This window comes from Ursus americanus, chromosome 6, assembly GCF_024610735.1.
Source record: "Ursus americanus isolate L20-20 chromosome 6, mUrsAme1.1.p, whole genome shotgun sequence".
NCBI classification, from domain to species: domain Eukaryota; kingdom Metazoa; phylum Chordata; class Mammalia; order Carnivora; family Ursidae; genus Ursus; species Ursus americanus.
In genome coordinates, this window is record NC_142132.1 from 55,186,214 (window position 1) to 55,211,849 (window position 25,636).

At 56.4% G+C, this 25,636-nt stretch overlaps 2 protein-coding genes across 6 annotated transcripts in view; one reads left to right on the plus strand and one right to left on the minus strand.

Annotated features, from left to right (window-relative positions):
* Nucleotides 1–1,160: 1,160 nt before the first annotated feature.
* TACR2 (tachykinin receptor 2) lies at nucleotides 1,161–25,369 on the plus strand. Of its 3 annotated transcripts, none has more exons than XM_045783658.2 (5): nucleotides 1,161–2,165; nucleotides 6,156–6,350; nucleotides 9,787–9,940; nucleotides 11,222–11,418; nucleotides 14,341–25,369. In XM_045783658.2, exons 1-5 carry the CDS (start codon nucleotides 1,747–1,749, stop codon nucleotides 14,555–14,557), a joined length of 1,182 nt encoding a protein of 393 aa, XP_045639614.2. In that variant the 5' UTR covers nucleotides 1,161–1,746; the 3' UTR covers nucleotides 14,558–25,369. The 3 variants fall into 3 exon arrangements, with proteins under 3 accessions (XP_045639614.2, XP_087719189.1, XP_087719190.1); XM_087863063.1 differs by having other exon boundaries at nucleotides 11,342–11,418; XM_087863064.1 differs by having other exon boundaries at nucleotides 11,302–11,418; nucleotides 14,341–14,489.
* Nucleotides 16,219–25,636, minus strand: part of HK1 (hexokinase 1) — a 66,151-nt gene continuing 56,733 nt past the window's right edge. For all 3 annotated transcript variants that reach the window (XM_045783248.2, XM_045783245.2, XM_045783246.2), the window contains exons 14-18: nucleotides 24,453–24,552; nucleotides 21,724–21,907; nucleotides 19,726–19,881; nucleotides 18,665–18,898; nucleotides 16,219–17,113 (exon numbers count right to left, since the gene is read on the minus strand). In XM_045783248.2, coding sequence (XP_045639204.1) covers nucleotides 16,969–17,113; nucleotides 18,665–18,898; nucleotides 19,726–19,881; nucleotides 21,724–21,907; nucleotides 24,453–24,552 — 819 coding nt within the window. In that variant the 3' untranslated portion in view covers nucleotides 16,219–16,968. The remainder of the gene's footprint in view (nucleotides 17,114–18,664; nucleotides 18,899–19,725; nucleotides 19,882–21,723; nucleotides 21,908–24,452; nucleotides 24,553–25,636) is intronic.

Genomic DNA, 25,636 nt, shown 5'->3' on the forward strand with positions numbered 1-25,636 from the left:
ACAAGCCCCCAAAACTGAGTGGGTGCTGCTGCCATCGCCGAGAGAGATCAAAGGCAGAGGCCTGTCTGCCAGGGACAGACGTGAGGAGGGTGCTGGCCGGCCCCAGAGAGGGAACAGGCCTCTGCCCCCTGGCCTGTCCGGAGCCGACGCTGGGCGGGCCCCGCAGCGTACGCGCCCACGCGAGGAGTAGGGACCCTCAAGGGGCAAGACTGGTTCCCCCACGACCACACACGCTTGGCGCAGCCGCACCGCAGGGCCAGCCCTGCTGGTGAATGAGAGCCCCCTCTGCTGTCATGGGGGGCCACGCTGCCCTGCCGAGACTGCCCACCTTCAGGGACCGTACCCCCACAGGTGTGCACGGTGCACCAGGGTGCGTGCGCTTCCATGCGTCAGCCACACCCGGTCCCTCAGACACGGCATCCCCGTGGTACCCCCAACCCCGCACCACAGGCACAGAGCTGATGACCAAGAACAGACACCTGCGGACAAACCCAGAGCAGAACCCCCAGGCCTTTCTGGGGTTCACAGAAGAGGCAGCGAGCCCCCATCCTTGTCCTAAGGGAGTGAGGTCCCTGGACCAGCAGCATCAGCATCATCCGAGAACTTGCCAGAAGCGCTTTGAGTTCTGTCTTCTCCCTGCTGCCGAGCCCTGAGCTGTCTCTGGGGCCCCTCTGGGGCCACAACTCTCTGTCGTGCTTTTTAAGCACCAGCCCCCGCCCCCCCCCCCACCCCGTGCTAACTAGACTCTGTGTGCATTATCTCGTTTAAAACTCACAAACACACCATGAGATGTGCACCGTATGTGTCCTGTGTTCAGATGACAAAGCCAAAGTTCGGTGACCTTAAGAGGCTCGCCTGCAGTCACAGGACACTCTCAAAGCCAGCCCGGCTCCCCACGTGTGCTCGTCATCACCTTCTAGGTGTAGCTCCCGGCCTGGGCTGGCCGAGTGTAAGCCTGCCCCCTCCGGACTGTGCCTCCATGCCAGCCCCCATCCCCGCGCCCTCTGTTTCCCCCGGTCTCTCCCTGCCCTGGCACCCAGTCCTAAAGCTGTTCTCGAGAGACGAGGCTGGGCCATCCAAGCAGGGGGTGGGACAAGGGGCGGGAGCTAAAGTTGAACCTCGTGAGCAAGCAGCACCCCTGACAAGGCCCTCACCACCCCGCCCGGGGGAGCAGCAGGGAAGGCCACGGCTCCAGGGCTGGCAGTTGGCAGAATGGTGAGCGCCTCCCAGACCACAGCCCCGCCTGCACCCCAAAGCCTGGAGCGAAGCTCGCTGTGCCATTGACCAGAGGAATCTAAAGTTTGCTGCTGTGTGCTCTTCTGACCCAGAACGTTTCCAGAATGGAGGGACCTGGGTCTGAGTCCTGGTTTGTCACCCACTTACTGAGTGACCTGGGCTGGGCACGTCCCCTCTTGGAATCTGCTCTTCACTTCTGCAGGGAAGTCGCTGACTAATGATTTACAAGGATGTTTCCTGCTCTGAAACTGTGTCTTGGATTCTAGATTTCCATGGGACATGTGAGAAGTCTGGCCAGGACACGAGAGTCTGAAGGGCGAAGAGCTCTGGACCTGGCGCTCTGCTCAGCCCCCTTCATCTACACTCGAGACGGGAGTGCCCCCCCGCCGTCTCCCCTGAGGGCCTGGCTTTGCACCTGCTCCCCACCCCATACTCCCGCACCCAAGAGGATTTCTCTTCTGAAGCACATCTGGGCAGGGCACCAGGGCTCAGGAGGAGCGAGGAGTCAGGATGCTTGTCCCGGACCCAGAGGCACCCATGGGGGCCCGTGCTGTTGTGACCGACACCAACATCTCGTCCAGCCTTGAGAGCAACACCACGGGCATCACAGCCTTCTCCATGCCCGGCTGGCAGCTGACTCTGTGGGCCACCGCCTACCTGGCCCTGGTGTTGGTGGCCGTGACGGGCAATGCCACGGTCATCTGGATCATTCTGGCCCACCAAAGAATGCGCACGGTCACCAATTACTTCATTGTCAACCTGGCCCTGGCTGACCTCTGCATGGCCGCCTTCAATGCCGCCTTCAATTTCGTCTACGCCAGCCACAACATCTGGTACTTTGGCCGTGCCTTCTGCCACTTCCAGAACCTCTTCCCCATCACGGCCATGTTCGTCAGCATCTACTCCATGACCGCCATCGCCGCGGACAGGCAAGAGGGGGCCGTGGGGAAGCCGGGGGAAACTGTCTCGCTTTGTTGGGGCTCAGACCGGGCTGGTAACGTGCCTGCAGTCACGTAGCAAGTTAAGGGTAGATCTCAGGAAATTGCCTCCCAGCCGGATTGTGACCCAGAAGTATGCCTCTGGAAGACGGGAGGCGGTGGAACCAAAGCAGGCAAAGTTAAGGCTAGACGTAAGAAGAACTTGGCACTAATGGTTGTTCAAGGCTGTAGGGAGAGAACGGCTGTGTTTAGGGACCTTCTGGAATGTTCTTCTCTGAAGCTGATCTTTTTTTGGTGTCTTTCTTTTATTACAAGAAAATTGCTTAAATTCTTTTCCTATTTCTAGAAAGATGATATGGAGGGGATTTCATATTGCATGCAAGTTACCGTATAATTGTAATGGGTCCAGTTATTTTCCTGATGCTGTTCTCAGGGGGTTCAGGGATCAGTGGAGCCATTTGAAGTCCTTTTGAAGCTGGTTGGGGTAGGCGGGGCCCAGTTTGGACTCAGAAGGGGACTGTGTGACCCTGGGGGAGTCTGGTAGAGACAGACAGTAACGAAAAGGGACACAGAAAGACACCTGGTGTGTGTGGGACGTGGGATGGGCCTGGGATCCTCGGAGACACAGGCCCCTTGTCAGGATGGTTTGAGGCGGCGTGAGCCCCGCTGTCCCCCACTGTCCCCCTCCCCCCCAGTCTCTATCCCCCCCTCCCCCCTGCCAGTTGCCCAACAACACGTAGCAGCTGGCTTCTCTGCTCTGGGCTGTTTTTCTATGGAGTTTTCCTGAGTATTTCATTTGAGAAATGTATTTCTACCAATTAAAAATGAAAAGAGAAGTTCGAAAACCATTTGTCTGGGCGACGCTTCTGATTTTGTACCCGGGGCAACTGAGGCTCGAGACATGCAGGATCGCCAGCAGTTCAGGGGCAGGACCAGGGGCCCAGACCCCAGACCTCTCTGCTCTCAGTAAGGGGCATGCCCCTCATCATCTGGACACAACCCCTACCCCTCCAAAAGCACCTCAGTACCCCGGATGTTTCTGCAAGTCCACCAACATTTTCTTTGCATTTATTCAACAAATATTTGAGTGTTCCCTCTGTTTCAGGCACTGAGGAATATGAGGAATATATACCAGTGGGAGAAATAGTCCTTGAGATCAGGCTTCATGGAACTTCCATTTTAAGGGGGGGGGTATATATGGACTGGAGAGGGCGGGGTGGGGGCCAGGAGACCAGGCAGGAGGCAGCTCAATAATAATCCAGGTGAGAGGATGGTGCTCAGAGACCGGGGCGGCAATAGTGAGAACTCTTCCATTCATTTCTTCATTCCAATGTTCCATGCCCACTACGTACAGATGCTGTTCTGGGCCCTGGGGAGAAAAACAGATAAAGACACCTGCCCTGGTGAGAATTTAAATAATAAACACATGAAGAAGAAGTGGTACATTGTATTTTGAGGACATGAGTGCTGTGGGAAGATATCAGGGAGGCCCAGGGGGGCCCAAGGAACCAGGCTGTGTCTCAGGGTGGGGGCAGCTTGTAGGGCTAGACAGGGTGTGGGATCACCCCCCCTCTTCTGGGGAATTTAAAGGAAATAAATACACGGGAATAACCATGCTTCCGAATCCTAATCCTGGCAGCCTGCGGGCACTTCTCCAGCCTCTCGCTGCCTTTGCACACCAGCCATGGGGCCACGAATGACTGTCAGCCTGCTTCACAGAAGAGGAAAGAGAAGCTCAAGGGGCTTAGGTTGTTTGCTCAAGACTCTACTGCTGGAACGTAGCGAAGGCAGGATTCAAATTTCGATCAGTATGAATCCAAAATCCCAACCTGCCCCTCCACTAACAGGGTAAGAAGAGAAGCTCTCCTCTTTCCCACCCCACCTCCTAGAACAGCAAGGGAGCCCAAGCCCCAAGTCGACCCCTCATCGGCAGGGAGGGGGCCGCTGAGGAAAGTGGCCTCTCCTCTTGTCCCGCTGACACCCTCAGCCAGGGTCCAGGCTGCCGGGGGTGGAGCTGGCCCCGGGCCCAGCCACGGTAATGGAAGGAGGTCAGTATCTTGGGGAGAGGAGGGAGGGGGCCAACAATCATCTAGTCCTTGGCCACAAACTGTGCACCGAAATCCCAGGGGTCGTGAGCTTCTGTGGGGGTGAAAGATCACAATTACAAACGGAGGCAGCACACCACGTTTTGCCGGGTTTCCAGCAGCACCTGGGATGACGTCACCAAAAGAAATCACAGATAGCCCTGCTGTGCAGAAATCTCCAAGTATCGCCAGCAGCCATCACTACTTAACCTACCGTGGGTTCCAGACGGGCTGCTAGATCTTGTTGTTTAGTGGGTTGATAAAGAAGTGTGGGTATTGCTATGCCCCAAATCTAATATATATATGTAATTTTAACACACACACACACACACATATATATATAATATTATTTATTTGAGAAACAGAGAGAGAGTGAGTGGGAGGGAGAGGAAGAGAGAAGCTGAAGCAGACTCCAAGCTGAGCGCAGAGCCCCACATGGGGCTCGATCTCATGATCCTGAGATCATGACCTGAGCCAAAACCAAGAGCCGGACGCTTAACTGATTAAGTCACCCAGGCACCCTTATTTTATATTTTGATAACTGTATTTCAGTATAACTGGTTGTCTTTCTAATCTTATGTAATTTAGTCCGTAAAAACCGTATTCTGAGGAGGGCCCATGGGCTTCACTGGCTGGCCAACAGGTCCCATGACACGAAGAGAGGCCCCGATCTAGCCCCAACCCCTCCCTCTTCAGAGGCGGCAACCAAAGCCCCAGGTCACACAGCACAGCACAGTAGAGGCCGTATGGGGGCACAGGTGGGGCCCCGTGTCTTTGGTGGATGGAGCTCTTTGGATCTTTGACCTTGGATGCAGGCGGCTCCCCCAGCTCTCCCGTCCCCGGTCGGGGCCCTGACCCATGAGGCCGCAGCCCCGTCAGGCTGCAGGACATTCCCACAGAGGCTTCGGACGTCCTGGGGGCGGAGGCAAGCTCCACAGCTTGGGTCAGAGCCAGTGCTGCCTCTTCCAAGCTGATTCTTCCTCTTCTCCAAGCCTCTGTCTCCTGGGGCAGGAAATGGAGAGACCAACCCTTGCCTGAGATGCTCGGCCACCAGGCACCAGGGTGCCAAACAGCAGCCCAAATCCCCACAGGTTTCCAGAGAGAGGCGGGAGCTGAGGAGACAAGCTTGCTTCCAGAAGACTTCTTGGAAGAGGTGGCCTTTCACTTGGACTTTAATGAATCCAGAATGGAAGGAGAAATTCCAGGCAGAGGGGGAAGAAATGCCCCCACAGAGGGTCACACAGGCAGGGCTGTCTTTGACCAGAGAGAGCCAGGGAAGTCGCAGGAAGCCATGACACAGAGGGCAGGAAAGTGTGCTGGCCATGCACAGAGGGCCTCAAAGGCCTTTAAAGGCTCTGTCTGATAATGTAACTAGAGCCATGTGTCTATTTACATTTAAATTAATTGAAATTCACAATTCAGTTCTTCAGTCCTATCAGCCACGCTTCCAGTGTTCGTAGCCACATGTGGTTAGTGGATCCTGAACAGGACAGGGCATACAGAGAGCATTTCCACCACTGCAGAAAGCCGGGGGCAGTGCTGATCTGGGCTTTGTCCGGGAGCCTGTCAGGTTGTGCGAAGGTTTCTGAGCAGAAGAGGGGCCGGCATGGGGCCAAGGGGCTCGGCTGGGCTGAGCTGCAGGCAAATGTCCTGAGTGGACTTCCAGCGTGGCCACACCAGTCTCTTGTGTCACAGGGAGGCAGTGAGGTGGGGCCGGACCTGGGGTCTCGAGCTAGAGTGCTTGGGACTGTGGGAGGGTCGCCAGCCCAGGTGGCTCTGGGCAGGTCCCCAGCAGCGGTGGGGGGATGGGGGGAATGGGGCTACAGGGTGGGGGAGAAGGGGAAGGCTTTGCTCTGGTGGGAGGGGGCCCAGCACTCACACAGCTCTCTGCTCACAGGTACGTGGCCATCGTCCACCCCTTCCAGCCACGGCTCTCGGCCCCCTGCACCAAAGCGGTGATTGCTGGCATCTGGCTGCTGGCCGTGGCGCTCGCCTTCCCCCAGTGCTTCTACTCCACCGTCACCGTGGACGAGGGCGCCACCAAGTGCGTGGTGGTCTGGCCCGAAGACAACGGCGGCAAGATGCTCCTTTTGTAAGGCTTGGGGGTGGGGAGCGTGAGTGTGTGTGCACACGTGTGTGCAGGTGGATACAGCCGAGAATGTGTGTGCTTGTGCATATGCATGCGGCTGTGCAAGTGCGTCTGTGAGGCTGTTTGGGATTATGTGAGTCCACGTACACGCCAAGTGACACTTAGCACTTCCGGGAGTCAGGCTTTACACACACGAAGCCATTCAATTCTCCCGACACTATGGGGCACGCCTGTCTTATTATTCCCCTTTTTCAGATGAGGAAGCCGAAGCACTAGAAACTAAGTAATACGCCCAAGGTCCCACAGCTGGTAGGTGGTGACGCCAGGGCTGAAATCTGGGCAGTGCTGCCCCGGAGCCCCCCACTTCCGCGCCACCCAGCGACTCCGATAAGGACGTGCCAGGGGCGCTACTGTGCGGCCAGGCTGCACCCACGTGTGTCTCCGTGTGCGTGAGTCCGAGGGCATGTTCGTGGACGTGTGTGCGCACACAGGTGCGTGGAAATGTGTGGCCGCGTGGTTGGGGGACGGCACTGCACATGCGCAGGCCACAGAGGGTCAGGGTATTGAGGCGGAAAGAAAGGGCAGGTGACAGAGCCGAGGATGTGTCTGGAAGCTGGCTGGTGCCCGCCTCGCGCGGAGAGGGCACCGTGGGCCGGGGGAGCAGGCAGAAGAACTCAGGCATGGGCCAGCCATTGTGTGACCCTGGGTAAGTCCTTTTCCTTTCCGGGCCTCGGGTTGCTACGTTCTGCCTTCCGGATCCCCACGCGCGGCCTGGCCGCTTAGCAAAGGGTGAAGCGCCGGCTGAGGCGTGGGAGGCGGCAGTTGGGAGGGGGTCCTGCTCTGCCTCCTGCTGGCCGGAGGACCCTGCTCCGTCGCTTTGGCTCCTCTCTCAGCTGGGGATTAGAGCACTTGCTGGGGGGTTGCTGGGAGCCAGCGTGAGACACGTCTGTGAGCCGGTAGCGCCGCGCCTGGCCCGGAACGGGCACCCAGTGTGTGGTAGGTTAAGCAGGGGACAAACGAGAGCCAACCTGGAGGTGGCCGATCTGGTCCAACAGAGGCCCAGGGGCGGGAGGCTGGAGGCTGTGCCCGCTCCGCGCGCAGGGCTGCCAGGTCTCCACGGCAACACAGCCCCGCCTCCTTGAACAGCCCTCCCCCAACGTCCACCCCACCCCCGACCCCCCACCCCCGTCTCCGTCTGCCGCGAGCACGGGCCGAAGAGGGCCTCCCTGTGTGGCCTTCAGTGCTTGGGAAGAAGCCTGAGAAGCCTGTTCCTGGGGGCTGATGAGGTTTGAGGGCGGGTTCTGCCTGCGGTGTCTGCCCTCCCTCTGCACCCTCGCTGCTCCGAGGTCTGGCTGCTCCAAGGCCAGCGTCCATGTAGGGAAGGCTCGGGGAGGGGTGGAGAGCACGGTATTTTGGGACTGACCACTGGGCGGCAGTGTTTCTCCACCTTAATACCGGCGTTTCTCCCTGGGAGGGGGACCAGTGATAACTCTGGGGACCCTGCGCCGGCTCCGTGGGGATGGTGAGTTCCAACCCTGATTCAGGCACCAAGGAAAAACAGGAGGGCACACGTGAGGTAGGAAGGGGATGCTTTGGTGTTACCTAGAATTCTGTGAGGATTTGGGGAAAGCCTGGTTTTCTGTGTGCAAATGTGTCATTTGTTCTCGGTGGAGGGACTTCTGAGCTTTAGATTGGGGGCTGCAGCCTCACAGGCTCCCATCCTGGGTGTGTAGGCGTCTGATGAAATTACAGATGCGCTGTCCAGGAAAATGCACATAGACCCCCCAAAATCAAAATACAAAAAAATCCCAGGCTCTGAGAGGAGGCAGTCCTGATTTTTGGTGGACCCAGAAGGTGATCTCCAGGGCTCCCTGGTGCTCCCTTCAGCGTAGGAACCTAGCCCAGAGTGAATTCCTATCCCACGGAAAGAATGAGGCAACATCAAGATGTTCACTCGTACTTGGGAAGGATCTTAGGGATTACCTCCTCGTTTTACAAATGGGGAAACTGAGACCAGGGAGAGGTCAGACTTGGCTGAGGTCACACTTTGAAATGAGAGCTTGAACAAGAACTCAGTTCTGACCTCACAGAGCTGGCCTTCACTAGAAGGGAAATCGTTTTGAGTGTTGATTAAATCTCCAGAGCTGTTTCATATGTCACACACTTTCTGCACCTCTCTGAGCCTCAGTTTTCCCTTCCAGACACTGAGACAGGTGGCCCTGCTGATCCTCAAGGTCTGTCTAGCTCAGACACTCTGTGACCTTACAATGAAGGGAAAGTGAGAGGGGCCTGGCATTCGCTGCTCCTCCCTTCCCTCACCTGCTCCACAGTAGGAATAGAAGAGGATCTGGGTGTCTAGGAGCACCCCTTCCCCCAAACCTTTTGTAATTAGCATACCTGCCCAAAGAGCAAGCAAGCTGAATTCTAAACACAGCTTTAGGGAAGACATTTGCTGGAGCCACCTGTCCCCCTCCCTCTGGGTGGCAGCCTCTTGAGAAGGAGCCCAGCAAGGCTGGCACACAGGTCATGGGGGTGGGGGCTTTGGGTACACTTCAGCGCTCCTAGAAAAAGGTCACGTGACAGGGACACGGGTCTCAGGCCCATTCACAAGGTGCTCCGACCTGGGCCCTGTCGGAGAGGAGCCGCAGCATAGCTCAGAAACCAGAAGGGGCAGCGCGTATCTCCTTTACACCATCTTTCCAAAAGGAAAAGAAACTGCTCCACGCCATTCAGAGTGTCGTGCACAGGCTTAGATGAGTAACCGGCAGCGAATTCTGGGCCGCTTGCTCGAAGGTGGTTAAAGAGAAAGCCTGCTGACATCAGCCGTGTTCCCAACCGAATGCTGACGGCCAGGAAGACATGACCAATATCCTGAACAGTGCGGCACTGTTGCCGGGCCTGCTCCCTCCTAAGGATGTCGGGGCAGGATGCAGCCGTGTCAACTCCAGAAAATCTATGTCTGCACACAGACACAGCTACAGATTATATATCGAATCTATCTAAGGCACGTGTACACAGACACACCACATAAACACAGGACTCGGAAGAAAATATTCCAGTTATTGTTGGTGAGAATGGAATAAGTAATTTTACTTCCTCCTTTGTGTTTAATGGCATTTTAAATGTTGAACAAATGTATTATTCGGTTAACTTTTTCATTCCTATTTCCTTTTTTGGTAGTATTTGTCTATCTCCTGGAGGAACGCAGAGATAAAGTGATGTCCCTTTTGCAGCAGGGGAAGCCCTCTTTGGGCATATATGCTAGCCAATGTTGTCCCTCCTTTTTCTTCTTTAAGTTAAGTCAAGGCCTTGGGAGGTGGCCCGGGTCGTCGGCCGGAGTTGGATCAGGGGCGCGCGCAGGGTCGGGGGACTGAGCGCTGGCGGATGCGGAAGTCGCTCCCAGGCCATCCCGTGCCCAGGCCCTTGGCTCTCCCTCCAGGTACCACCTCGTGGTGATCGCCCTCATCTACGTGCTGCCTCTCGTGGTCATGCTCCTCGCCTACACCGTCATCGGCCTCACGCTCTGGAGACGCGAGGTTCCCAGGCACCAGATGCACGGCGCCAGCCTGCGCCACCTGCGGGCCAAGAGGAAGGTGGGCGCCGGGAGCCGGCTCGGCGGGGGCGGGGGCGGGGCTCGGCGGGGGCGGGGCGCTTCGGGCCCCGCCTCCGGGCACCGCCCTTCCGGGCTCGAAGCCCGCGGTAGGGGACAGGATTCACCCTAATTTGCCCTTGTCCCAAGTCCCTGGCCAGAGTCTGAGTTCATTCTTCCCAGGAAGACAGACTTGCCTTTGGCCTTTGACCTTTGGCCAAATGCGAAGTTAAAGGAACTTCCCCAGAGTGTTACAAGAATCAGAGAATCCTAAAACTCCACAGAATTTCAGATACCCCCAAGAATCTTAGAATGATTGATTCTCAAAATCTTGGACTCTTTGAGTAATTGGAGTGTTGAATTTAAGAAGTCCTGCAGAACCACGGGAGGCTCCCATATAGAATCTTAAGAGAATTCTCAAATGCTGGAGCAGCAGACCTCCCATCCGGGGTCAGGGAGACTGGACTGGAGTCCAGCTGCGGCCAGTCTGCCTTCAGTGTCCCTCCCAAGTGCCAGTGTCCCCCCTCCTCGCTGCCATTCAGGGGCCCCCAAGGGTCCTGAAACAGAATTCTATGATTTGGACCTCCTCCACTCTCCCCTACTCAAAGCTTATCTTCGCCGGCCCCTTCCTGGTAGGTGTCCAGGGGACGTAATGGTTAATCCCACCAAGTATCAGGTCACCGTCTTGGCTTCATGTCTGCTACTGGACGTTTTTCATAGGGCAATTCAGGGAGGTAGTTGGATATGGGACACTGTCTGAGTGTCCCTCCTCAGGAAGAGCTTGCCCTCCATTCCTCATGGGCTACAGGGCGGTGCTCAGGAGGGCCTGCAGAGACCAGGCTTGAGGGGGGAAAGGTCAGGGAGCTGGCTCTTGGGCAGAGACTGGGATGCCCGACGAGAGTCTCACTACCTACGGAGAGAAGGGCTATGGCAGACACAGATCCCAGGGAGAGGGGCGCCTGGGAACCCCTAGCTGGCATAGGGGAACCCCCAAGGATAGGGTTAGGAGCTCACCCCCTCTCCAGGGAGGGGAGCTGCTCTGAGGGAAGGGATCCGGGACACCTGCCAGATGAGGTGGCCACCGAGCTGGGCTTCAAGGAGTGAGGACTTGGAAGAAAGAACAGCAGTGTGGGCAGAGAGGCGGGGCCCAGGAGTCAAGGCTGCATATGCTCCAGGGGACTGAGGGCTACCCAGGCTGCCATGAGGGGCGCCCTGCCGCCACCCTTGGAGGATTGGGGTGTGGTGCTTCCAGGCTGAGGTGTGACCTGCGCCTCTCCCGGCCCAGTTCGTGAAGACCATGGTGCTGGTGGTGGTGACGTTTGCCATCTGCTGGCTGCCCTACCACTTCTACTTCATCCTGGGCAGCTTCCAGGAGGACGTCTACTACCACAAGTTCATCCAGCAGGTGTACCTGGCGCTCTTCTGGCTGGCCATGAGCTCCACCATGTACAACCCCATCATCTACTGCTGCCTCAACCACAGGTGAGCCCTCATCCCAGCCCCTCTCCTCGGCCCTCAGGGACCACGGCCTGGCCCCAGCCGGGCTCCCCCGCACAGTCTGCGCCTGTGCTCCCCAGCCCCGCACGGGTTGGCCGTCTCCACGCTGAGCCCACAGCACAATCCTCACTCTGGTCTGGGCCTGGCTTGAGCCCCTCGTCCTCCCCAAAGCCTGTGCTGTTGCCCAGGCCACAGTTCTCACGTCCATCTGCTCCTGCTCTCTCTTCAGGGGCTACATCTAGGACCAGGAGAAGAGAGGAGAGAGGGATAGAAGATGGAGGGAGGAGGAAGGTCAGAGAGAGGCCGAAGGGCAGACAGAGAGGGAGAAAGGAAGAAGGTGGGTAAAGGAGGGCGGGACTTTCTGTCCTGCCATTATGAGAGCTTCCTGCGATGAGACGTTTGCTTGAGCCAGGTGAACAGCGCCAACCCCAGCAGTATGAAGCTCCCTAGGGAGATCAGAGGGCATTTCCTGCCGCCAGGGGGATTTCTGGGGCGGCTGAGGAGTGACCTTGGCAGAGACCGCCAGGGAGGAAGGAACCAAGTTCTCACTCCTCCCTCAGACACACCTGGTTGTCCCTGCCCGGTAATTCCGGAGCATTGGAATCCCCCAGGGGGTTGGCTTTTGCTCTGGGGCACCTGGAGAGGTGGAAGGTGGTGACCCAGGCAAGAGCCCAGCACCCGGGGGTCCTGCTCACAGAGCAGGCAGTTCGGCCTCAGAAAACCCTGAAGGGGGGTCAGGTAAGAGGAGATGAGAAGTGGACACCGAGTGCTGGTCTCTGTAAGACAGCGTGATGAGGGTAAAGTTGGCCGTGGGCCTCCGTGTTCTCGCCTTTCATCAGCCGCGTGCCCATGTGTTCAGGCCACTCATGATGCCACTAGGGTCTTCGTTGCTCAGATATCCCAGCCACCTGGGGCAGGCCAAAAGGAAGTGAGAGAATTGTGATTTTTTTTTTTTTAATTGTTTAACGGGTGCCAGAACCCTCCATTGTCTCCTGAGAGGTAAGAAGTAGATGAATAGGAGGAAGGGAGGTGTTATCCCCATTTTACAGATGAGGAAACTGAGCCCCAGAAAGGAAGACTCAAACTCACACAGCAAGCGGTGGAGCCAGGATTCCACGATCTCCAAGGTCTGTAACCTTGACCCCACATCACACCTTTCTCTTGATGCAGCTTCTAGAAGTTGGACCCAGGAACCATCACATCAGAGACAGGGCCCCAGCACTCCCGGTCTGTGCATTGGTCACGCTCCCGCTACCCAACGACACAGTCCCTGAGAGTCTGAGCAAGTCCTCAGGCTCTACATTTCTGAAATAACTTCAGAATCTCCAGTAGTTGGTGACTCTGGCTCTAACGCTGGTCTGACGCTCCTGGAAGGAGGCTTCACTCACTCAGAACAGCCACTCCCAAGTGGCTCCCTGTGCCCAGCACTGTTCCAAGCACCTAGGATACCCCAGCGACCAAAAGCAATTTCTTTCCTCGGGGAGCTGACATTCTAGGGAGGAGACCAACAATAAGCAAGTGTCAGGAGTGGATGAATCACAGTGTATTAGGTGGTAAGGTCTACGGAAGAAAAGGAAAACCAGAGCCGGGGCTGGAAGGACAGGAAGTGCTGGGGGTGGGGGGAGTGGACAGTGGGGGAGCAATTTTACAGGATGGCCAGGGTTGGCCTTATTGAGGATTCTTTTGAGCAAAGATGATTGAAAGGGCCCTGCGGCTGTGTGGGGAAAGACTCCACGCAGAGGGAACAGCCGAGGCAAGGGTCCTGAGGTCAAGGTAAGGCCTTGGGCCGGTACTCGGACACCAGGAGTCCAGCGGAGCTGAGTTAGGAGACGCGTACTCTGACTTCCCTTTTAAGACAATCTGTCTGCGGTGCGTTGGCACTGGACCACAGCGGTGGGGCGAGCAGGGAAGCAGGGGCATGGGGAGGCTGTTGCAGGGATGACGGTGAGAGGTGGAGAGGGGTTCAGACTGGGGTGAGAGGTGGTCAGAGTCGAACTATTCCTAAGGTGGAGCCAACAGAACCTGATGGAGGGGAGGTGGCATGTGTGAGAAGTCGAGAATGACTCGCAGGTTCTAGGCCTGAGCAGCTAGAAGGACGGAGTTGCCAGTTGTTAGGAACCGAGATGGGGATGGCTGGGTGGGGGGGACAGACTGCGGTGGGGGGCATGCTGAATGTGAGCGGAAGGGGCAGAGGCCACGAAGTTCCCACAAGAGAGGCATTTGCTGGGCCGCACCATGGAGTCTTGTAGAGCTGCAAGGTGAGGAACCAAAGTCAGGCCTGCTCTTCTGGAATATGGACCCCTGCGACTCCTGGGAACAGACGAGCGGCTGTCGCCCAGGGTCCCCTTGATCTCTGCTCCTGACAAGCCAGTGTTTTTCTCGCAGCCCATTTCCTCCACTGCCACCTGCTTCCCCTTCTAATTTACCTTTAGTCCGGCCAAAGGGAGAGCTAATTTTTAAGCAAATAGACCAAAATGTAGTAGTTCCTGTGCATGATTTCTTTCAAAGCAGCCCCCTTGGGAAAGCATCCTTACTCTGCCCTACACTGCCAAAGCCCAAACTTCTTAAGACTCCTCTAGAATACTCCTTTAGAAGCCAGTTAACAAGCCAAACAAGAAAATCTGTTATTTAAGTTGTATTTGGTTTCTTTCTGTCTGTAATAACAAGTGGTCTAATTAGGCTTAATCACCCACTTCAATCACTAGATTTAGCTCCAGATTCCTTCTGGGTGTTTCCAAAACTCAAATCCACTCAGGAACAATGAACAATGACAGACAGGGGTGAGAGGATGACTTTCCTTTGGAGGGAAACTGGCTCCTAGCGGCGGGGTGGGGGTGGGGGCTGCCATGGGCAGTTCCCAGAATGTCCCCCTCACCCCTCTGCTCAAGGTGACCCTCCATCTCCTAGGTTTCGCTCTGGATTCCGGCTTGCTTTCCGTTGCTGTCCGTGGGTCACGCCGACAGAAGAGGATAAGATTGAGCTGACCTATACTCCATCCCTTTCTGTGAGGGTCAACAGGTGTCACACTAAAGAGACTTTTTTCATGGCTGGGGATACGGCCCCCTCTCACGCTACCAATGGGCAGGCCAGGGGCGCCCAGGATGGGGTACCTACTGAACCCTGAAGCCTCGTGCCTGGCATCCTTGGAGAAGTAGCCAGTTGAGGGTCCAGGTCTGAAAGTTTGACCTGTGTCGCAGCCTTTGGCACATCCATGGAAAAACAGCCTGGGGCCAGGAGCTCTGCAGGTGCAGGATGCTAACTCTAAGAGGGCCCCGCCACCCCTCTGACAGGGCTTCACAGCAGCCAGTGAGTCCAAGAAGACAGTGTGCGCTAACACGTATCCAATCCAGGAGCTGCAAGCTCAGATGCCTTCCCGGGACATACGGCTTAATGACTGACTCCCAGCGCTGGGGTCACAGGGAGCAGTGGGGACTGCAGGGTGCATGCATCCAAAGCAGACAGCAGCTGACCAGCTCTGGACAAATGTCAGGAGGTAATGGGCGCCCACCGTTGCCAGACCTTCCAGATCTTTCAAGACACACCAGAAATCCAAATTTGTGAGATTTCCGGACTTGTTATTTTGGCTCCCATTTTTATAAACATTGGTTAAACCAAACAGAACACACCAGCGGACAGCACCCAGCCATGGTACTGATTTATTACCAGGCTAAAGACACAGGGAGAGAGCTGCTTATTTTGCAAAGCCCTGCACCTGTGAGTCGACCTGGTGCTTCTCCGCTTTGGCATCTGAGCTCAGACCCAGCTCAAGGTAGATGGTGGTGGGTAAGAGTCAACAGGAGCCTCAGCTGTGTTGCCTCGGACAAGTCACTCTGACCATCCGCCTCTTCTTCTCCCAGTGGCAAAACTGCCTCACAGGGATGCTGCGAGGAAGACTGAAGTGAGGCCTAGGAACGAGCATGAAGTGCTGAATAACCAGCGGGCGTGATCTGTATCCCCACCAAGCCGGCCGTGTTACACGGGTGTCTCAGGGGGCGGGCAGCGGTGGTCACCCTCACTCCAGCAGTGAGAAGGTGGCGGGCAGGGAACGCCAACCATCTCGACTCCCAGAGAGCTCCAGGCCTGGCCTGGTCCACCCCAAGGATGCACCTCTCCCTGCTCGCCGCCTCCCCCTGCACGCCCCATCGCCCCTCCAGAAGAACCACGTGGCACGGTAACTGTGCAGCGGGAGAGTTTAATGCTATGTGTGTTCCCCACGGAGATGCCGGTGCCCAGTCGAGGGACTCCGGCCTTAAACCGCACAGGCTGATGGGGGAGCTGTTCCCGTGGCGGGAACAGCAGGCTCAGGGTTGAGGTGGGGTAGGGATGAAAGGGTCAGCTGAGGAGCGGTTTCCTACGGAATGGGAGAGGACGACCTGCTCCATCCGTGTTAGAGCAGGGGTCTACGCCCTCTGTTCCCTTGGAGTTGGCGGACGGTGATGAAGGTCTACTTGGGGACGGTGGTGGGGACAGCCAATGCAGCGCTGTCTTCTCATTAAACCCAAACAGCCCCTGGGAGCCCAGAGGCCTTCCACCGCTTTACCTTCTTAGAGGTGCTGGTGGGGGGGACCCCGCGGCTCCAGCAGGGAACCGGCCGGCCGGGAGCTGGAAAACAAGGCAAGAGGCTAGTTCGGTGACACTCTGCAGAGAACAGAGAAGTTATGGTACTAAACAAGGGCGGGGGCTTCGTTTCAAACTCTCCCCCCAACCCAGACTCCCCAGGGCTTGGTGTTCACCACATCCCCACATGCCCCCCCCCCCTCCAGCCAGCAGGCATCACTCGGGGCATTTGAATTGGTACAAAGTTTACTAGGTCATACAACATGGCTCACAAAAGCAATGGGGAATTCCACTGAGGGTACTGTTTGTTGGTTTCGTTCCTTTTACCCAAATGGAGACAAGACACTTTCCCGCAGAACTGCCCACCTCCCCCCACCCCCAAGACAGACAGAAGGCAAGACTGTCACAACGTGGCTCGGACCAGTTCCACGGACACACGATTCAGTGGCATGGACACGTCTCGGTGGGAACCTCGGGACGCCAGACAGCAGTGGGGGCTGGGATGGGAGGAAGCCGCTAAGATGCCCCTGGGAGGAGGAGTCCCGGCAGTGTCTGCTGGTGATAATACATTTCACACGGGGGCTGTGTCCCCAAGGACGGGCTGCGGAGGCCCATAAGGCCTGTCAGATGGCGTGACTTTTCATCTTGGGCCAATAAATAATCTGTCGGACGAATGCAGAAACTGGAAATGGGCGCCACTAAACTTCACACGTGGGGAGCAGACGACCAGGTTGAAATCGGACCATGCAGAGTGGCAGGGCAGGTGAGGAGGGGCCGGAGTGGGGAGGGATTATCGACAGCACACGCTCTATTTTGTACCCTACGTTATGCGCCATTAGTTGGCTTGCGTCCCCTCCCCGCTGTGGCGGTGGCGGGCTCTGGCCCCGGTGGCTCCCGGCCCAGCTCGCTGGGAGGGACGGGGGTGGCCGCCCTTAGAGAGACGTGCCGGAGGGGCAGCAGGCCGGGGGGCCGGTACCCTTAGCTGCTCGTCTCTTCCCGGAGCCGGACGCCCACCGCCGTGATGAGGGCGGCCCCCTTGCCGCTACCGTCTTCGGACAGGAGGAAGGACACGTTACATTTTGGTGACAGTTCCTTCACGGTTTGGTACATGATTCTGGAGAAGCTGAGAAAGACAACACACAGAGGGGGAGGGTAAGTGGAGAAGAAGAGAAGAGACGCCGGGCCCACGCAAGGACACCTCAGGACCCTGATGACAGGGGACAGCCAAGATGGGACGGGCTGCTTGAGAAGGGTTGGGGGGACACCAGATCTGCTGCCGATCCTACAGCCCCAGTTTTCGGCAGGGAGGAAGAGCTGAGAATCCAAATAGAAGAGACTGGACGGTTTATCAGGATCGGGTCAGGAATAACGCACTCAGACACACCCATTCCCGAGCCCGAGGCGTCTGGGGGACCGGATACCAAGAAGGGTGCTAGGGCCTGGGTGTGGCCCAGCACCAGGTCAGTTCAGCTGCGGCCCCCTGAGATCCCCAGCCCGTCACCGTCCATGGCCAACACCTGGCCTCCAAAGCCAAGAGCAGCAGGCCCCTGGGGAGAGAGAATCCCTCAGTGACCGGTGACTCTAGGTTCCCACGCTGTGTGCTGGCAGTGAGACAGGGCCAGGCTGCAGCAGCTCAGGGCAGCGGAGCTCTCAGAGGGGACACTGACGTCAGAGCCCTGCGAGAGCCTGGCCCACACCTTCTATCCCAACTCCCCGTCCTGCCCGCGGCCGTCAGCCCGTGAGGAAGAGGACACTTGGCCGCTGAGCACCTGGGCACAGCTTCCAAATGCCGGTGCAGGGATTGGATCCAAGTGTGTATGGCTCCAAAACCTAGCTCCCAGCCACGCCGGCGTGCTGCCCCAGGTGACAAAGAGGACAGCTATGAAGGCGGAGAGACAGGAGCAGGGCAGCTGGCTCCCTCCCCAGCCATGGCTGTGAGGTAAGCAGCTGATGCCTACGCTGATTTGGGTGAGGCGGCTTTTCAGGAGAGTGACATTATGGCCCAGTTTACCAGGGATGGTCCCAGTGTTAATTATCAGCGGCACTCTCTTCACTGGCAAAAGCACCCCAGCTTAGACAGTAAATAATAGGGTCACTCTATTCATAAGAGCCAAGCTTTGGGATATGTGGTCAATGAAAGGGCAGGTGGGGCCAAATATCCTCCTTAAGCACAGAGTGTCAGACCCTTGCCCATAAGGAGGCCACTCCCCACCCCTCTTCCTGCCTTGCGAGCCTCTTGAGAAACTGATTTAGCAGGTGAACAAGACAACGCATCCTCCTCCCTCCATCCTTCACTCCCTCTCCCCACTCACCAAACACAGCCTCCCGGCCAGGCTGCAGCTACCCAGGCGGATGGGTAAGGGCACACCCACCCTTCCCTCAGACTCTGCCTGACCTAAGGGGGGCTCAGGAGGACTGGGGAGAGGGCCATCGATGCCACTGGTGTGAGCTGAACCAAGTGAAGCCACTCCTCTCCAAGGATCTCAGTTAAACTTCAGAGCAGCTCATCAGCTGCTCCCAGACAAGGCCCAGTCCCTGAACGCGCAGCCTTCGGGTCGGCTGTGTCCTGGTGAGGAATTCTCCTGGTGCGACTCACAGCCTGGTGTCCCATAACCCATCAAGGGACCTCAGCAGCCCAGGATGCCCTGCCCATCCAAGCGGAAGCCCCACTCACTGCGGATGAAGCTTGTAGAGTGTTCCGTCCACCCCCACAGTCACGTTGAGGTGGTCCAGCCCTCTGTTCTCTCGGATCTTATCCACCACGGCAGCCATGCCCGCACCACACAGCTGCGCGGCCCTCTTGGACACCACCCCGCACACGGTCTTGACCAGGATACTGTCGTCACAGGTGCTGTTCAGGCCCAGCTGCTGGAGGATGGCCCGGACCTGGAGCAGCGCTAATCGGTCACTGCGGTGGACAAAAGCCAGAAGGCGGGATGAAGTGGGGCCCCGCAGAGCAGCCTGGGAGCTGATGCCAGGCGACCAGCCCCAAACCACCGTATTTACCATGAGTAGGATTGTGGGGGCTTCCTTCTGCCAAAACAATGTTTATTAGTTTATTTTTATTAATTTATCTATTTTTTAAGATGTTATTTTTTTTAAGTAACCTCTACACCCAGCACGGGGCTCGAACTCACAACCCTGAGATCAGGAGCTGCATGCTCTACTGACCAAGCCGGCCAGGCGCCCAGCTTTTACCACCATCCTAAAAACAAGGCCGTTTTTGCTTCTGCAGAGCACCCCGCACCTCCTCTCGCAGCTCACCAGGGACGACGGCAAAGGCAGGGAGGAAGCGATCAATGCGCACGAGGAAACGGGATGGAGACAAAGCAACTTGCCGTGGGGCGCACTTCCTGGGAGACCACGCGGCCCGATCCCAGGCTGCCTTTCAGATGAGCACGGGCGGGACTAGACCTACGGCTCTTGGCCCTACGGGACTCGGCGCCCTTCCACACAAGTATCTGTGATGCACCTTTATCCTGAAATGGAGTCCTTACCACCTATACACCTGACTCCCAACAAACACATGAGGCTCCGACGTAAAGAATGAAGGAAAATCATTTACGATAAAATTCTGACTCCAGTTTGTAGCTGCTCAGGGCCCACACTCCAGAGGGGGAACCCTCACAAATGACAAATGTCCAGGGGGGTGCGTCCAGGCCCATCACGACCCCCCCGCCCCCCGCCAACCACACGGACCTCTCGCCGACCTGCGGGGCGCCCCTCATCACTCACCTCTCAATCTGGGAAAGGTATTTGGTCTGAAAGATGCCCCGGGTCTTCAGCGTCTCAGAGATCTGCCCTCGGAAGAGGAAGCCCTTCTTGGTGAAGTCGATCAAGATGTTGCGGACGATCTCACCCAGGTACATACCGCTAATCATCTTCTCGTACCTGCAACAGGAGCACGGGCTGGTGTCTGGGTGAAGCCTTTGGTCTCCCGGTAGCCCCGGACGTTTTCCTGCCCCTGGGGGGCATCACCAGCCTGCACACCCAGCCCTGGACTCTTCAGCAGAGCAGAGGGAGGCCAGGAAGGGATCCTTAACCCTCCCCAGGATCAGAAGCGACATCCCCAGCACTCACATCTAACTGCTGGACCAGCTCCCTCCTGCCTTGGCCCAGCAGAACCCTACCGTGGCTCTCCGCTCAAAACTCTCTTCCAAGAGGCCTGTCCTCCTCCCACCGATCGGGTTCTACCTGCCTCTCTCAGGCTCCCATACACCCTCTGTTGCCCATCACAAGGCACACAGGCATACTGCCTCTCTTGCCCTAGCAGCAGAAGCCTGGAGAGGCTGGAACCTATGTCCCGCTCAGCTTTGAGGCCCAGGGTCTAACTCGGCCCAGCGCCAGGCTCTCAATCAAGTGCTCAGTAAATATCTGCAGAATAAGCAAACAACTGGTCTGAGTCTTAAGGGGACAAGAAGACAATGAGGGGAAGCTTCCCACTAGATTTCTGGAAGGTTCTGAAAAAGCCCAGAATATTGGTCAAGCCCCCAGCACGGCGAGGAAGCCCCCCAGGCTGGAGGGTTCAGATAGCTGCTGGGCTACTGAGGGCGACCTGTTCCTGGGTTTTCTCACTCCTGCCCTCACCACGCTCACGTCCCAGGGGCCCCAGGCTGGGAAGAGTCCACTGGACCCTCCAAAAGATTCCAGGCGCTCCACAGAAAACAAAACATGAGATTGCACTGTTATTACTGGTTCCCATCCTGTCCTTCTCACACCGTCAAGGACACCAGCTTGGTGCGGTACCGATGGGACTCTACCCCCTCCCAGCACCTGCCGCCTCCCTGCCAACCAACGGGGTCCTTGCTCAGAGCCTCTCGCAGGGAACAGGAGCCAGACTCAAGGGATGCCCATCTTCGCTATATTCATTTTATGATTATCATCTGTTTACAATAATACTGGTTTCCCCTGTTTCTCCCCTGTTAAATTTAAGTCAAAAATAGAAGCTGACTTGGAGAAAACCATTAAGTAAATAACAGTGCAGGTGTATCTGGAAAAGGCAGAGATCTTGAGGGTGGCTGGGGAACAAAGCTTATTTGGGAGGTGCGGTCCCCCCAGTGCTTCTTGCTGCTCCTGGGGACACGGCTCAGACCAACCCACCCCGGTGACGGCAGAGGATGGCCTGAGTGCTGGGAGCCCAAGACAAGGAATCCTCTGTCTGTCTGCAGGGAGGACAGACACTGCCATCTCAGGCAGGGTGTCTGGGGCCCAGGCTGCAAACAGCCATGAGGTGGTGCAGAAGGCTGGGGGACGAGGAACAGAAGCCCTTGCTAGCCACATCTTAAGTCGCCGTGTCCTCTGACAACCGCAGGTCAAGTGCGTTTTACTTCCACCAAACAAAACAAAAACCTGCTGACTGAGAGGTTTCTATTAGTCTGAGGGGGAAGAAACATAGAGCAGTGGAAAAACAGAATGTTCCAGAATGAACACGGTCACTGAGGGAAGTGCTGTGGCCGCTGCCACCCTGTCCTCTGGGCAGACTCCTGGGCGGAAGAGGTACCTGGCCAGGACCTCAACCTGGGCCCACGTGTATGATGGCGGGAGGGCCCATCCTCGGTTCTCTGCTCTCCTTGAGCCAAAAGCAAAGGTCAGGAGGCCATCTGGGGGACTAGTCTCTAAGCCTCTGTCCGACTCCACTTCTACTAGAAACTTCTATTTTAACAGGCAGAACACAGCCTTCCACCCTCACCATCCTGACTCCCATACGTGTCCTCGTCCACCAGGCAGAGTTACCTTTGTTTCCCAGCGTTTAGAGAATATTCATCCACCAGTCTGTCATAGAGTGTTCTGATATCATCTAGACACCCGTTGTCCCCAAAGGCACCCCACTCCATGTTGATACACATGCGCCCGTCATTCCCCTCCAGCGTCTCGACATTCTTCATTTCCTCCATGTAGCAGGCGTTGCTGCCGGTCCCTGCAACACATGAGGCAGGCAATGAACGGCTGAGCCGCCGGGCCTGGGGTCATGGGGAGGGCCTGAGGCCCGGGACTCCACAGAGAGGGGGTACCTTTTTGAGACGAATAAAGCAACAGCTTTGCTTTACTACTGTTTTCCAGGAAAACCTTGAAATAGAAAAGGACTCAACTCAGAGTTAAACTACCCAGAGAGCGCCTGATTCACTTACTTTATACCAGGACGTCATTATGTTTACCTGCCCAGGCAGGGCTCCGTTTACTTTAACAGAAGACGGTCTGACAACAAAGAGATATGTCTTCATGGCAAAAGTTTAGGCAATATTCAGATTGGAAGGATATTTCTCTTTCTCTCTACAGACATACACACACAGAGAATTACACACACACAACCTTATACACACATGCATATTCATACACTACACTGGGGCCTGTCTACCATCACACCACGGCTGTCCGCCTGTCTGTACGGATCGAACACGGTCACGCACTGTACCGGCCGGTCCATTCTCCCATGTTTCAGAATGAAGCCCACAGTCAGCTCAGGGAAAGCCAGTGTCCCGAGCACGTCGGTGGTGCCTTTCTAAAGGTGATGATGCCTCGCCACTTTGATGTCACAGCCCTCTTTGCAATCCTGATGCTTCTGAGAAGAGGGACATTTCTCTGGATGTGCACACTCTGCGCACACGCATTCTGACACACGGTTCCCAGCGGCTCGGCTGTGCTTTCCGCCCCTGCACTGCCCAGGCTGCGGCCCCGCCAGGACTGGGGTGGCGCCACCAACTGTTTGCTGTCCTCGTCCCCGAGGAGCTGAGTACGGGCCCTGAGAGGAAGCGTCTAAAACTTTATAGCAGTTTCAGTCGCCACGACATCCAAGCCCGTGGCCATCGGCCCTGTCTCAGTGAGTGGCCTAGAAAACGTAAAACCAACCAACTAACCATGGCAGACTTCGCCCAGATATTTTAATCTGCACCCCCATCACCTGGGGAGCTTGTTAAGATGGAGATGCTGATTTGGGAGGTCTGGGGTGGGGCCTGAGACTCCGCATTTCTAATGCGCCGGCAGGGCCACCCTTCCGATAACCAGGCCCCAGAGCACCACCAACCCAGCCTCGGTGGGATGCAGCCCCCTTGGGGGACACAAGGCAATCCCCACTGGCCAGACCAAAAGGGCTTGGATTGTTTTCGTTCCCTTTAAAGAAACTTAAGTAGAATTCACAGATGCTTCTTACCGTGTCACTGGGTTGTTTGGGGTTTTTGTTTTCTCAGCTCCCTTTCACCCCAAAGTGTGAAACTGGGAGAAGAGGAGCCCCAAAATGGCCAGGGGTGCAGAGAAAGCCGAAACAGATAAATCATACTTCTTGCCAATGGGCATTGGGAGCAAAGAGATGGACAGATGGAGGAAGGAGAAAGTGGGTGTGAATGCAGCCAGAGCTGGGACAACCTCCACCCCACCGGCTCCCTCGTACCCAGGGCCAGGAACGGCTCATCAGGGGCCCTGAATTGGGCAGGAAGGCCAGGCCCAGCCTGGTGCGGGGAATGTGCTGTGTCACTCTGGATTTGCATGTCACACCTAAGCCCATTCATAAGCTGAGGTGCAGGGGCTGGGTGGAGAAAGAAAGCTTTGCAAAGGGAAGGAACAAAACAGCCACCCCCACCCCCACCCCCGCCCCAGTTAGGCCCAAAACCTTACACCTGCAGCTGCTCCCCAGTTTTCAGAATTTCCTCAGGAGCCCAAAATGGCTTAACAAATGAAAAGGACTCCCAAGCACCCGGAAGGCAGCCTTCAGGGGCCTTCTCCCCATCTCCCAGACACTTAGCAAAGGGTCTGCCCGGCGGGGCTGCCAGCCCTCCTCGTCCAGGTAGGGCCTGCAGAGGTTGGCCAAGAAACAGGGCCTTCTCCCAGCATCCTGACACCAGCATTCTGACCAGGAGCAGGCTCGGTGGGACAAATGGTCTTCTCACAGCCCGAACTGATCTGTTTCAGGAATGACATGCTCAAGCCCAGACCCCTCATGGGTTTGAACTGTAAGGGAACCCTCAGAGCCAACCTCTCTGCGACCCACCAAAGTGGCTGGGGTTGCTCACAGACAGTGGCTGCCAGAGGCAAAATGGTGCCCAAGACTACTCTCTGGCCCTTGCCCACAGTCAGGGGAGAAGGAGGGCTCTGTTGCCTTCCCAGTCACAGGCTCCCACACCTCAACACCTGCCTGGTGGCCTTCCCTATAAGCCCAGTAGTTGCCCTGATGGCCAGACCAGCCCCAGGTACTCCCACCCTGTCCACCCAAGCCATGTGAGCCACTTGGGGCCTCGTTCCTGGACAGCTCCGTTGTGACAATCTGGTCAGGAGGCTTGGGGTGAGTGCTGGGGAGGAGAAAGTCCCCTGGACAGCTCTGCAACCTCGGTCTAAACTCTGAGGCAGTAAGGGGACAACAGGGACAGATACAGTGTCATACACAGAGGACTGAGCTGCTGGCTCATGGCCCCACATAACAGGAAAACCCAGCCTTCCCTGCCCCGAAGAGACAGACTTTCCAGGACACCCACCTACAATGAGTCCAACCTCGCAGGTAGGCTCCTCGTAAGCACAGGTCATCATGGTGCCCACCGTGTCATTGACCACAGCCACCACGTCCAGGTCGAATTCCTTTGGCAAGAAAGGGACACGGCTTTAGGGGAGGGACAGCGCTGCCTGATGCATCATCTGAAATAGTTTCCTTACCAGCCTTTAACAGGTAATTAAATATTCCTTCACTGCATAACACCTACTAGTACTGATGTATCTGACACTGGAGATCTAAAGGAAGGAAGCCCTCTACCCATTTCACAGACGATGCTGAGTACCAGAGAGGCAGCCTGGCGGGAACTGCTGAATGGACAAAAGACAAGGGACTATGGTCAAATAGCTCTCTCTCTTAGGAGTTTAGAGTGTTGACAGCCTTCCAGAAGGCAAAACAGGACTACCAAACCCACTCTCAGAACCTGTCCTTCTGAAACAGCCACTCAGCTCACAAAGATGCTTCAGTGCATGGCTTGCAAGGACCAGAGAGAGGAACAACCCAAATATAGATCAAAAGGGGCTATGTATGAACCTAGGTAAGACACAGGTTCCAGCAACCACTGGAATGCTGTGCGGCCATGGAAAAGGAGGAGGTTGGTCTCTACGTGGTGACAAGACAAGATGCCTGTTTCACATTAAATGAAATAAGCAAGTTGTAATACAGCACATACGGTCGGAGTCCCGCTACAAAATGTGCGTACGTGTGCTGGTCTCTGCACAGAACGTCGGTTGGAAGAATGCTAACGTGAAGAGTGGTGACATGGGCAAAAGGAGGTCAGCAGGTACTCTGCCGGGTGCAACCAATCCCTCTTTCAAAACCCATTCACGTCAGCCTTCCCCACTGCCTGTGCATTTGGCTGCTCTTTCGAACTAGAGGAATTTGAACTTTTTTTTTTTTTTTTTTTTACTAATTCCCTCATTAATAAGTCAAGCAAAATCTTTGGAATTTTCCATTTTATATTTTGTCAATGTCCTCCAGCCAAAGACCACCAGAAACACACCTGCAGTCAAACAGAGCTGGGCAGAGGGACTGGGTGCTGCACGGGCGACACACCTCGTGGGGCATCTCGGGACGGGTTAGAAAGCTCCTCCTCCGGATCGAGCCTGGGCTGATGGTTTTAGGGAGGGCTCAGAGTGCGGCTCGCCCTGGCCTGGAGGCTGTCCAAGAGCA